The sequence below is a fragment of the Carassius gibelio genome, chromosome B11 (genome assembly GCF_023724105.1).
Source record: "Carassius gibelio isolate Cgi1373 ecotype wild population from Czech Republic chromosome B11, carGib1.2-hapl.c, whole genome shotgun sequence".
Classification (NCBI taxonomy): domain Eukaryota; kingdom Metazoa; phylum Chordata; class Actinopteri; order Cypriniformes; family Cyprinidae; genus Carassius; species Carassius gibelio.
Genome location: NC_068406.1, coordinates 16411986 through 16426193, shown reverse-complemented (window position 1 = coordinate 16426193; position 14208 = coordinate 16411986). Strand labels below are relative to the sequence as shown.

At 38.6% G+C, this 14208-nt stretch overlaps 2 protein-coding genes across 2 annotated transcripts; one reads left to right on the top strand and one right to left on the bottom strand.

Moving 5' to 3' along the window:
* Positions 1 to 100: 100 nt before the first annotated feature.
* LOC127968498 (activity-dependent neuroprotector homeobox protein) lies at positions 101 to 5559 on the top strand. The gene is made up of 4 exons (XM_052569760.1): positions 101 to 337; positions 2081 to 2193; positions 2313 to 2402; positions 2502 to 5559. Exons 2-4 carry the CDS (start codon positions 2086 to 2088, stop codon positions 5196 to 5198), a joined length of 2895 nt encoding a protein of 964 aa, XP_052425720.1. The 5' UTR covers positions 101 to 337; positions 2081 to 2085; the 3' UTR covers positions 5199 to 5559.
* Positions 5560 to 7927: 2368 nt separating this feature from the next.
* On the bottom strand, positions 7928 to 12928 carry gata1a (GATA binding protein 1a). The gene is made up of 6 exons (XM_052568378.1): positions 12672 to 12928; positions 10847 to 11054; positions 9828 to 10319; positions 9599 to 9744; positions 8715 to 8840; positions 7928 to 8629 (listed from the first exon to the last, which is right to left on the bottom strand). Exons 2-6 carry the CDS (start codon positions 11052 to 11054, stop codon positions 8345 to 8347), a joined length of 1257 nt encoding a protein of 418 aa, XP_052424338.1. The 5' UTR covers positions 12672 to 12928; the 3' UTR covers positions 7928 to 8344.
* Positions 12929 to 14208: the final 1280 nt, after the last annotated feature.

The window sequence follows — 14208 nt, the reverse complement described above, 5'->3', positions numbered from 1 at the left end:
AGTTTGTGGAACGGAACAGTCTCAGAGAAAGAAAAAAAGTCTGTTCTCTGCCCCGTGTTTGTACTGAAGAGACAAAACAGTCTATCCAAGTCGTATATTAAAGAAAAAGTCCATGAGGTCGACAGAAACTGCCCAGTAGCCTGTGTTAATCCAGCTGATGACACATGGTGCGGATTCTCAGGATGAGTTGCCGAAATCCACCGGCGGCGGCAGCGGCGCGAAGGACTGCAGCATCTGCCGAATAAACCTCAACCCCTCTCTGTCTTCTCACCCTAACTCTTCATTGGCTCTGAAAGCAAAGCGCTTGAATTCCATGCGAGACCGTAAAGTAAAGCAGGTAATGTGTGATTATAAACGTCTGCTTTTCTTTCTTTGCCATCGCTGCTTTTGTGTGGAGTTCAGTGTGCACATCAAACATCAAATGTGGCTAAGCTAACGCGCTAACTGCATATATGTGCAAGGAGTAACAATTGTTTTGTCATCGCTAAACTTAGTTCGTTTTTAAATAAAATCATACATTAGAAGCACTTCACTCTCACTGGAAAGTTGGTACATGCGGCCTGGCCAACGCCAGCGCAGACTGTCAAAACAAATGAGGTATTTTTTGCTGAGCCTATCAAAAAGGCCTGCTGTGGCCTGTATTGTCTATTGCAGTTGCAATTATAGGAGCAACAGTCCCGGCTGCAGTTGCTGCATGCATGCATTGTGCCTCAGAGGTCAGGTTTATATAAGAGTGGTGTGTTTACATTCTGTAATATCTATCACACCATTGACCCTATAGTGCTGCATATGTCTACTGATATTGGCTAACTGTATGTCAAAGGATGAGTATGTTATTAAGTCTTCTTACAAATTTAGAGCTCCTCTTTTATTACATCTAGATTGATTTGTTGTTTACATTAAAGTATTTGAAGTGCACAGTGGCATGCACTAAATGCAGAAAAGATAAGTGAACTTGCCAGGTGCTTGTGGAAGAAGTGTGTCTTCAGCTGCCTCTGATGTGATGTCTCAGCAGATTTTTATTTTTGAAGAGGGTTTATTTTGTTCGGGCATTGCATTCACATTTACACACTGTGTTTTGTAATTTTCAGAACATCTTAACAATTAATAGTGTTTGTGTGTGTGTGTTCATTAAAAAGTTTAATATTGTTAATATGATAAAAGAATAGTGGTTAGTTCACTCAAAATATGAAAACCGTAATCATTTACTTTCATTATATCCCAAACCCATAAGATGTTAAAAATAAATATTTTTAATGGATCTGAGTGATTTCATTTCCTCAACTGAAAATCAGTTCACCTTAAGTTTTGACAATTTAAAATTGCACATACATAGAGCATATTAAAGATAGTAAACGGAAGCTGAACTGTACTTGCTGGACACCAGAAAAACAAACCTCAATGGTTCTTGTGAATGCTCAAACCATGCCAAAGTGACAAGGGCAAACCTAACTGGTTTTCATCTTTGAAGCAAGTACTGTTCAATTTACCATGTTTGATGTGCTCTATGTATGTGCATTGATCACAAATCTAAGTCTGTTCATCATATCAAGTGATCATGTCTATTCAGAAGACTTGGATTAACCATTCAGTTACTTTTACAAACTATTAATGATCTTTTTTTAAACACCAAAGTTTTGCCTTAATTGACTTTCAAAGGAGTTAAAAATACCTCTGTTACTGTTTCAAAGATGAACTAAAGGGTTTGGAGTGAGTGAGTCATTGATTATATTATTTTCATTTTTGAGTGAACTATCCCTTTCAAATTGTTTAATGTGATGCGCCCTTCCATGAGGCTCATAAAAGCTGGTGGCAACATGTTGAAATCACATGACCAGCAGAATAAAACTCATTGTTATCCCTGTACCCGTTCTTTGATTTACCACCTGCATTTGTGGAATAAGTTAACTATGGCTGACTGCAAATAACATTTATAATAATTGCTTTTTTATGTTGCTGCATCTATACTACATACAAGTGCATAACAAGTCTATATTGGTCTTCACAACATAGTTAAAAAATGCTGAGTGAAATTTGACCAATTTGGAGATTAACTATGATCTTTTTTTTTTTTTCTTAGAAGAGATGTTTCAACTTCCAGTGAATAACCTCACTCGGCTGAGGAAGGCCAGGAAAAAAGTCAAGACACTGCTGAGTGACATTGGCCTTGACTACTGCAAAGAACATGTGGAGGTGATTATTCTTGAACTGTCATTGTGTTTCCTAGTCATAGTGAACCTCAAATTAAAAATACATCTGTTGTGTTACTTAAGACTTTGCTTCTCTAATGTTACTTCCTGTCCATCCTGTAGGACTACAAAGATTTTAGCCCCAGTGATTCATACATGAAACAATTTTACCTTGACATTTGTTTGTGGGATCCATCCTGGACAAAGTCACAGGTATTGTCCCCCACAGCCACTGCAGCATAAGTCCTCAAAGTAAAATATTTCGCATTGCATAAACTTTTTGTAATATTGCTTTGTTTTCAAATGTTGCAGGACTACAGAACAAAGCAGTTTTGCTGCTCAGATTGCCAATTTGCCTCCAAGTATTTCTCTGCCTACAAAAACCACTTCCGCAATGTTCACAGAGAAGACTTTGAGAGCCGAATCCTTCTTAATTGCTCCTATTGCACATACAGTGGGAACAAAAGGACACTGGAAACCCATGTCAGGCTCTTCCATATGCCTCACAATATGGTGCGTCAGGGTGTCGTCGGCCCTCACGGAGCTCCAGTAGGGGTTAGGGACGGTATGCGATTAGACAAGCCTATGTTGGGCGATCGAAAGGAGCTTGCGGTGTACTACTGCAAGAAGTGCACCTACCGAGATAGACTGTACAACGTGGTGCGCAGGCATATTTACAGGGAACACTTCCAGCATGTGACTACACCTTACCTAGGAAGAAACTCAGAGAAGCAAGAAAACAGTGTAGAGGTCCCTGGTAACAGTCATGGGATTCACTGCAAGAGCTGCCAATTCACACCTCGTTCTTATGAAGCACTGGTCCAGCATGTCATTGAGTTCCATGAGCGCATTGGCCATCAAGTCACTGCTATGATTGGGCACACCAATGTCATAGTACAGAGGCCCCAGGCGAACATAATCCAAAGGGGCATTGCAATCACTCCTGGTGTGCGTCCTCAAACACCTCAAATGAATCGCTTCAGCATGCCCAAAATGGTGGGGTTACCTGTCGTCAACCATTTCAAGCAAACTCTGGCAGGCAACTCCATGCCTGGTCATCCAGTTCGCGTTACACTACCTGATAAAGCTTTCGTGTCTGGTGCGGTGTCCCAGTCACATACAGGAAAACACCTGGGCGGTTTTGGAGTCCATGGTGCTACACATCTTAATGCCCAGTCAGCTTCTTTCTCCCCTTCATTGAAGAGCCTACCTCTTTCATCTGTGCATGCTGCTACTTCCACACTGACATCACTGCAGGCCAAGAAAGCATCAGCCAATGCTTTGAACACCTCACAAACACAAAAGTGGAAGATTTGCACCATCTGTAATGAACTTTTCCCTGAAAGCACATATAGTGCTCACTTTGAAAAGGAACATCAGGCGGAGAAGGTGAGGGTGATGGCTAAATACATCATGAAGATTCACAACTTTACTAGCAAGTGTCTGTACTGTAACCGTTATCTACCCAGTGACTCTTTGTTGAACCATATGCTAGTGCATGGGCTGTCATGCCCACAATGTCATTCCACCTTTCACGAAGTTGAGAAAATTGTAGCACACAAGCGTCTGGCGCACCCTAATGAACCAGGGGATCCGCCAACTGCTTCTCCTCTAACATTCGATCTCACACTTCAGCAAGGAAATCCCAAAAATGTTCAGCTTATTGTAACCACCTACAACATGAAAGAGACCCCTGAAGCCTCTTCAGCTGCCAGTCAACCACCACAGAACAGCGCCATAGCTAAGCCTGCAAAGATGGCGGTAAAGCAGCCAGATACGCAAACTGATTCTGTGGTCCGAAACATGTCCCAGTCTTCTGTGTCACAAAAGAAAGAAGTTGGGAAAACACTCTGCCCACTATGCTTCACTATTCTCAAAGGTCCCATCTCGGACGCCCTAGCACATCATTTACGGGATCGTCATCAGGTACTCCAAACGTTGCACCCTGTTGAAAAGAAATTAACCTACAAGTGCATCCACTGCCTGGGAGTGTACACTAGCAACATGACTGCTTCCACCATCACACTCCATTTGGTGCACTGCAGAGGTGTTTGCCAGACCCCCAAAGGCACCAAGCCTATTATGCCCGGACTGCGATCACCTGGAGCTGGGTCTCTCAAACGTGAGTTAGTTACCCCAGATGCATCTGACCCCAAGAGAAGGAAGATGGTAGACCAGTCTAGGTATTACCCTACAGGCTTTGTTGAGAAGCCAGAGGAGCCGGTTGTGTTGGCACTGGATCCGAAAGGTCATGGTGACGAGTCCTACGAAGCACGCAAAGCTTTCCTTACAGCGTATTTCAATCGGCATCCCTACCCTTCCCAACGAGAGATCGAGAAACTTGCTGCAAGCCTCTGGTTGTGGAAATCCGATGTTTCAAGCCATTTTGCCAACCATCGGCGCTCATGTGACAGGGACTTTGTCACCCGCAAACCTGCTGTGTTACTTGGCTTTAACATGCGGGCTGTAAGCCAGCTCAAGCATGATATGGGCTTTGATTCAAGCTGGCTGTTCGAAGTCAATGATGATGAAAAAAGCACATTCTCAAGGACCTCAAAATTTAAGCTGAAGTCTCCTGTTGGTTTCTCTGCAGACTTTAAGGGGAAAATGCAGCCATTGAACACTGGACAAAGTAGTCTAAGCAACTGTGCCTTCAAGCCATGCCCTGGATCATCCTCAGAACCTATTGCCATTGACTCTGACAGTGATTCAGAGCCAGAAGTGATGCCTAATAAAAATCTCAATCAACCAACTACGGCGATAAGGCCTTTGGTAGGTCAGTCCCACACAAAAGGGACATCGCTGCGAGAGGGCTTCCGTTGCGAAAGAGATGTCAGGGCAAGCAGAAGTTCTCCCAGAGTTGGGCCAAAAAGTCTAGATGGCTCCGTTTCGGGTTCCAGTCCTGACGAGGCGACCTGGTCAGGCAACATGTCTTCTGAAGAGAGCCGCTACAGACCAGCAGGACGATTCGAAGTGAAGGGGAAGAAAGTTGGGTTACTTGGTAGATGATGACTTTTGGTGATAGTTCCCTTTCTGTCTGTCTATCCATGCCCAGATTTGTAGGTCAGAGCTTTTACCTCACATTTTGCTGACAGTAAACAATATGTTATGAACTGAGTCTGAGCAGTTACACAGTCTTACTGGAAGTACTGTTTACTCTCGAACAATTCTGCTGTCAAAAAGCGGGAAAACTAATATACTGTGTAATTGTTTTTTCCAACCGATCCATAGTCTTTGGTGAGTTTTTCTTCTTTTTTTGTATACTGTTTTCTGTATTTAATCATACACTTGTTGGAAATGTAATGGAAATTGATAGGTCTATTGTTTTTTTCCCTGATGAAATAAAAAAGGCAGTGTAATTCACAATCAAGTGCTTGGATGTTTTTTTGTTTTTTTGTTGTTGTTGTGAAGAAAAGCTGAATACAATTATTAAACTATTATATATTATAAATAATATAACACTCAGACCACTATTTCAGTTCAGTGTGAAGCAGGTGCTGGAATATTTATTTGAGCTTCTGAGCATTTGGTTGTGCTCCATTAATATTAGCGTCTCAGCAAATAAACATCATCTGTCCTTTTAAAATAATATTTTGTTTATTTTAATCCTCATGAACTTCTCAGTTATGTCTTGACCTCTTATCTTGACTGTTGTACTTGCACCACACTTCCCTTAGAGGTCACTGTCTGTAAAACCAATGTCCTTCATAAATACAGATTATAAAGGAGCCAGCATTTGAAGTGGATCAAAACCTTTCATCAAAGTTGTCTTAAATGACAACTTTAATGAGCTTTTTTGATCCACTTCAAATGTTGAAAACTGATGCCATGATGCCAATATGTTTATGGCAGCTACATCTTCACAAGTCAACTAAAAACATTTATTTACAGCAATCTTAAAACCGGTTTACAGTCATGTTAGCCTGACAAATGCTTTGTAGTTTATTTAAAAAAAAAAAGCAATGATGTCTTTGTACAGACACTTAGTTACATGATTAGTATGCTGTCATTTTGAGACGTATTTTGCAGAATTTACATTGTGCTAATGCATTCATGGAGGGTATGGTTGCTCAAGATCTTTAAATGAATGGATGTCCATGAGTCTGACAATGTGGGACGTGCACTGATTCAATAGAATCTTGATAAACGATTTGGTAGTGGACATGTAACATATGGGGTTTGTATTTGCAAGTATTAGAGTGAGGAAGGAGAGACTGAGACATGAGAACTGTAACGGATGTCGTTTTGAATTTGCTCGACTGGTCCTGTGGTTGCTAATCTCTTGCAGTCATTTGTCACCATTTCCCCAATACATGGCTGTCCGTCCCAACAGATAAACTCAGTGAGGACAAAACAGAAAAAAATAGATACCCACCTGCCACTCAGAGTTTGTAATGTCAACGTTTAAAATATCTTTCATGGACACATCATATCTGTAAAGTTTGTTTTTATTTGTCAAACACTTGATATTTATGCAAATGTCTGAGATGAGAGGGATTTTAAAAGCGTGTATAAGTAGTGTTACGATTCAAGATTGAACGTCTGGTGAACTAGGCAAGCCTTTGCAAACTGAATTTTCTTAAACCATTTCTGATTAATGAGTCAGCAAGGGGTAAGGTTTAGGTGGCGTCCCCAGATGTTCATGGTTCCTCGTGAGACGTGATCTCTTCCCCACACTTGCACATGACCAATGATCAATCATGCAATGATTTGCCCACAGTATACACAAGTATGCAAATAATTATGTATATCTAAAACTGCCCCATGAAGTATGCTAGTTTATTTTAGGGCCTTGCGGAGGAACAAAGATTGCAGGTGCTTGAGTTATGTTTAAGATGTTTTCTCAAAGATGCAACCGCCCACCCATGGTGATGCTGTGGAGGAGGGTCAGTGTTGAGAGTGTTGTGAACATGATAAAGTATCACTTTCACAGCCCTCTAAACTGTACTGTCCCAACACCTTGCATTAGTAAAAATGGCAGTTTGTAAGTGTAAATGCTAAAAGGTAACAACTGAGTAAATTACTTTTTCTGTTTCTTCTTTTTTTTTTTATGTGTAGGTAACAACACACAGATCAAAGGTCATTGTCAACTGATGTCCAGGAATGTATTCCTACTAAACAAGTGCATACCTACAGCAAATACTTCATTAACAGTCAAATCCAGTACATATTAACAGTATGTGTATGTTGACACAGGCCAGTTGTTTTTCAGCTTATCTTGGTTCTAATGTTCTCTGTAAGAATTTCAGTGCAGGTGCAATTATTTTGCCAGCATCTGGGCCTCACAGCCCGCAGTTGTGTTATGTACAGAGATAAAACAGTTTTTCCATGTGAGCTAAATTTAGGACCTTATGGCACAAGTGGAACCTTGGTTAAATGCTTTGTCACCCTCCGCCAGCTTTATGGAAAGTGTTTTATTTGCATGTTCATGCTCCAAAAGCAGATCAATTGTCAAAGCCTCTGCGGAGTGGATGAATGGACAATGACACTATTATTGCATGGCTAGAACGCCATGAAGTCCAAATAGCGAGCTCCAAACCACAAGGGCTAAAACAGTTTGCAATATTTAAATACCATCACCACATTGAAAATGGTTACCTTTGATAATAAAACTTACATATAAAGGTCAACATGTAACTTGTTGTTTGGCATCAGTGAGGAGTTACTTAGGCTTAACTGTAGGGGCATATCCAACAAAAACACTTCTATAGTATTAATCAGCAGGCTATATAATGGTATTGAACGTGCAATATTTCATTAATATATTTTTTTAATTATTTCTTCAACTTTTAATAAATATTTTAATTAATAAACAAAATTTATTTTTCAACCTCAAAACCTCATTTGATTACAAAGCATTTATTGAACATTTCAAAAGAAGTCATTGTATTATTATAGCACATACAATAAACCATAAATTCATATTTACATTTGTCATTATAATATAGCTGACAGTTTCAGTTTTACTGTTCCACTATTCAAACTACATCACTGGTTCAAAATCACTGACAAGCTGGTAGACTGCGACTGTTATGGAGCAGCTTTAATGTATTTTCTCTTTACTTAAAAATGTGATGGAATGCATTTATGCAAGATGTGTTTACTATAGGTAAACGTAATGTACATGACTCGTTGTGGTCCAGTAGATGTTTCCGTCACACTAATGTGGGCACCATGCCAGAGTTTGGGTGATGGATGTAGGGCAAATTTGGAGAGGAGTGCATAGTGGAAGGGGGCAATAGGTGAGGGGTGTGACTGTAGGACAGGAGGGATCCTGGGTTCAGACAGTAGGGTCCTACATGCTCATCAGGAGGTGCGATGTGAGACATGTCGGGGTAAACCTCTGAAGCTGCACTCTTTTTGCCCTTCTTGTTTCTGTTAGACACCTTGCGATTCCGTGTCTGTATTCCATCCTTCTTCATAGTTAAAGGCCTGTTGACCTGCAAAAAAGACATAGAAGCGATTTGAGCTTTGGCAGTTCCTCGTTTTTCCTCTGATGAATGTAGTATGAATGAGTGCACTCACGTTGTGGAGTTTAAAATAGAGGCCACAGGCGTTGCACACAGGCTCGCCGCTAGCATTGCGTCTCCATAGTGTGGTGGTGCTCGTGTGGCAGTTGGCGCACTGTGTTCCAGCGCGTTTGCTGACAATCTGACAGAAGCAAAGTTTATTGTCACTGAAATATAGTATAACCACCAGATAATCAATAGTGAATTACACAACTACACAATATCCACCCTTACTCGGATACATACAGTACACTCAAAGCAGTAAATATTAGCAAATCTTAGCTATGTGATTTTTACATCATTAAAAATATGTAAATTATATTATCACCCAGGTATATATATAAAAAGCTGAATATGGTATATGCTACTTTACTGCTTACATACAGTACACTTACAAAAAGCAATACATGGTATACAGCAAATCCTGGATTTGTGATTTTGTTCTTCTGTATTGAGGCAGAAATGTTTTATCAAACAGTTCTGTATATAGATTTGATGTACTATATGTTATATTTGTCTCTGGTAAAGATATTTATATTATATAGCAAATATCAACACCCTGATTTTTTTATTTTGTTGCCAAATTAAACCATATTATCACCCAACTCTTTATATTAAGCTGCATACATAAGTATACATTATATAGGATATTCCCTTAAAGCTATATATACTAAATGGCAAATCTCAGCTGCTTGATTGCATACATCATCACAAAATGTAAACTATAATGTTGCCAAGCTCTAATCTGCTAAATACAACTATAAGACATGAAGATATTTTAAACCTTATCTTAATGATTTTATTTGAAAAAACTAATGTGTACTGTGAAAATTATATATAAATAGTTTTAACTCTACATGATATAATCACAAACTATCACCCTTTTTTTAATATACATACCAGCCTCTTTTTTGGTCTGATGAGGGGTCTGTTCTGGCCGTTCATTTTATGGTACAGTCCACAAGCATTACAGAGGTAGTGGCCCGTCCCATCTCTACGCCAAAGGGGGGTGGCAGTGGCACCACAATTTACGCATTCACGTGCCTCTGTCAATTTCAAAAGTAATTATTATGCTGAATCGTGCATGATTTTAAATTTCTTCAATCAACTCCAGAGGACATTTACATACCCGGTGGTGAAAGTCTCATCTTGTTGCGAAGTTTGGGTGAGAATGATGAAGGGCTCATCCAGGGTCCCGCAGTAGAATAGAGCGCTGCTGAACTATAGTCCTGTGACGTGGTCATGTACGACCCGTATGGACCTAGCATGTGTGAAGAAGGACCGTACACCCCTCCAGAGGCTGAACTCAGATTGAGAAAGCTGCTTCCGCCTCCACCCATGGGACTCAGACGCTCGGCTTTCAGGACTTCCTGGAGCCTGGGACTTTCCTTCCCATCACGACTCGGGGAAGGGAAGCTCTCTTTGGGGGAGGTGAAAGATGGGGTAGTGCTGTTTGGGTAGATGGACGTGGAGGTGTGAGGGTGGAGAGGCGTTTTTGTGAATGGGCTGCTTGCCCAGACAGTGGATGTGAGGTTGTAGGAAGAGTTTAGAGAGTGACCCGCAGAGTTGTCCAGCCACTGGATGTTTCCCAGAATTGATGGAGAGGAGTACACCTGGCGAACTATTTCAATGGAATTAAAACATGAACACATTTAGACTCAAATATTGACTCTTATGGTAATGATTAATAGTTTTGAAAGATGTTTTTAACAATTTTTTTCCCCATGAGGTGACAATGTAACAACTCTGGACCACACTGGCTTTCAATGTATGAAAAAAAAAAAAAAAAAAAACATTGATGCACAGATGGTCCTACAAATCTGACAGAAATTAAGAGTGAATAAAGGATAACAGACTTTTAATTTTAAGGTGAACCCTTTACATTTTTATAAATAAATGTTCTTTATTGGCATCTATGTTTCCATAAAGAACCTTCAGTTTCCAGAGCCTTTTCATGTTCTGTCGATTAAAATTGTTCTGCCTTGCTACTAAAACCCTTTTTGGGAACCTATATTTTTTGGGAGTGTATGGTGGTGTGGAAACCAGCAAAACAGTGTTTCCATGTCTTTGGACAATTCCTGATCATTTATTATTTTTACAATTTGCATTTAAATGTATATAATTTAAATGCAGCAGTGAGAATCTCACCTGGACTGTGTCTGTAAGACGACGAGGCTCGGCTCTGTCCGCTAGTGGAATAATATGACTGCAGTAATTCAGTCTCAGAGCTGGAATAGAAAGGCTCATCATCTTCACCGGGTGGCAGTAAACCAGGCTCTGTGGTGTAGTTTGCCAATTGGTCTGGACTGATCAGGCTGGGGGACACCCAACGAGACTGCTCGGATGAGTTCTCCATCTTTCATTTGGAAAAAATAATGGTTAGACTTGCTTAATTGGAAGTAATTGTCTAATTAATTGAGCTTTTTTTTGATAATTGCACAATTAATGTTGACAGACAATATTATGAATGAATAAATTCATAATTCTATACTAACATTTTTCTCAATCCTTACAGCTGAGCAACTGCAATCAAGATGAATTGGAATGCTAACAGATAGCTTAACAGGTATTGTAGACCCCCCTTGGTCAGTATAATACTTTAATAAGGTATCTAGACAGTCACACTTCCCTTTAAAACGTCCTCATTTGACTGTGGCAAAAAGAGAGCACTATAAATACGTCTGAATTTCTCAAAGGCTTTCATAACTGTTAGCATTAGCTCACAACAACATTTACTCCCTTAGGGGAATTGACTATTAAAAGATTAACAGAAATACCATGGTATTGACTTTGAAAAACAGACTAACTGTCGAGCAAGTTCAGTATTGATCATATGTCTGTCCTGCAAAGGTCTTTATTAGTCTTAGTCATGTTAGTTTTTTTTATTTATTTTCAGTCTAGAAGCATCATATTTTTCTTATGGCATTTAAAAATATACAAATCTATAAAAAAAAAACTGTATAACTTTAAAGACCATTAACCTCAGAAGCGACAACGTTGGAACATATTTTCTTGTTGTTTCCTTCAGTCAATCATGTTATCGCAGGCTGAACAGAAAAACTATCTATCTAGCTGAGTGATTATGAATAGCATCATATTCTCCTGATAACTGGCTTATCATGCAATATCAGTCTTTAATAATCACACACATATTTTAACAAACAAAATTTACAAATTGTGAATCAAAGCGCAAACGGCCCATTTTACCAGTGAAGGCACTGACAGTTACATGTAAGTCTCTTGCTTTACAAGAAGTTTAGAAATATATTCATATAATATTAAATCTATTAAAATATTATGTTTAAAATTGTATATTTAATAATAGTATGTATCATATTTCTTTGTATGTTAATACAAGTCAGTTATAAAACAGGCAGTAACACATTATATATATATATATATATATATATATATATATATATATATATATATATAGAGAGAGAGAGAGAGAGAGAGAGAGAGAGAGAGAGAGAGAGAGAGAGAGAGATATAACAATACATTTTTAATAAAATCGGGGTAAAAAAATTGGAACATTTTCACTTGACATTAATAAGTAACATCAGCTTCTTTCGTTTTCTTTTTATTAATTTATTAAGTCTAGTCTCTTAAATACAACGAACAGTAATTTGCTCATCTAACATTATTTTAAAACGTGCTGGTTTTAATAGCAAATAATAATAGCACATTCATATTTATGTAAGTTAATAAAAATGTATTGCATACGGCACACTTATTTATTTATTGGCTTATATGTTAATTAACCGATTAAATTGGTTGTCTGGACACTAAGATCTAGACTATAACAAAATTTCCTTCATATTTCCTAGAACAGAGTATATGAAATATTTGGCAAACATTAAAGATATATAGCCTACTCTCTTCTATGTCTAAACACAGAAAATAATTTTGTGTGAATAAAGCCAGGTAATGTGTTGTGAGACACTTTTACTGGCACTTATTTGGAAGAACTCACCTGCAAGTGATGTAGAGAGTATGGTGTTTATCAGTAGATTCACACCGCTGCACAGATCTTGGAGGGCGGCTGGAGAAAGAGAGTGTACTGGTCCTCTGCTCGCTTGCTTATCTCCTTCAGTCTTTGGGAACTAGTAACTTCATTTTAAATTGTAGGGCACCAATGGGTGGGGTTGGGGTACTTTTTTGGACACTCCTACCATACGGCCAGTTTTGAATATATGGCTGATCTCTGGCTGACACAGCAACTAAGTATAGATCAGTTAAACTGGTATTTTTTTTTATAAATATTCTTGGCCTGTTCGATTGTGTATGATGGTCGAAAACATGATTTTGAACACAACTTGATTTCTTATTCAGATATCACAATCAACTTTCATTCAATTTTTGAGTTTTTTTGGTTCACAAAAACATCTATATGATTTTAACAAAACAGCTGTTATAAGATTTACACCAAAATGAATTATTTTTATCTTAAGCTGTGTGATAACATTAGTAAAGTCCAGTAATAAATTTGACCAATATTTTAAATATTTTGGTAAAATAAAAATCCTTATACTGTTCCACACTACAAACCAGAGGTTATATACGATTGCCTGGTGTATAAATAGAGATAAAGAGGCAAATCTAACAGTTCATGGTCTGAGAAAATCCCACAAAGCTTATGAGAAACCCTAGTTTACAGCAACAATAAACTTATTGTTCATATGATTCAAGCACTTTTGTGAAAAATTCACAGAACAAATTTTCTAAAGCACTTCCACAATTAATATAGGAATTAAAACAGCACAAAGAAGTAGTAACAAAGACTATTCCAATGGAAACGGTGACTCTGAACAAAGCAAATGAAAATGCAAAAGCTCTTTTCCCTGGTGCAGCTCAGCAGAGAACAGTAATGCAAATCAACTCAAATGCTGCAATCATGGTCAGAGATACGGACGCAGCATGGCCTGTCTGAGCACAGGACTTAGACTGTCACTGTCATTTGACAGTCAAAACACTTTCAACTTCCCTCCACCATTGTGCATTTATAATTTTCAGGGAAACTGGGAAGAGACCCAGAGAAGCAAATCCTTCAACAAGGGCCAGTTTATTGATTTACATAGGGCCCTATTTTACCTCCATCAGGTAGGCCAATACATTGTTACATTAGGACAGTTCTTCCAAAATTTGATTTACTCACCCTAATATCATTCCAAACTGTTTGACTTGTTTTTCTTCAGCGGAACATAAAGGGAGTTGTTTTCCATTTAATGAAAGTGGATGGTGATAGGGCTGTCACGCTTCAAAAAGTGAATAAGAGCAACATAAAGCGCCACAGAAGTAGTCCTTCCATCACATTTTGTATGAGAAACAGACCCAAATTCTATTCATTATTCATCCAATTTTGTTTTAAAACATCCATTGTCAGCATTCACTTTCACTGTACGAAAAACAATATAGCTGGACATTCTGTTTAAAAAATATGTAATTGTAAATTATTACTAAGTTAACTCTCATTTTAAAAACAAACCACTAAATACAACTCAGCTGTATTT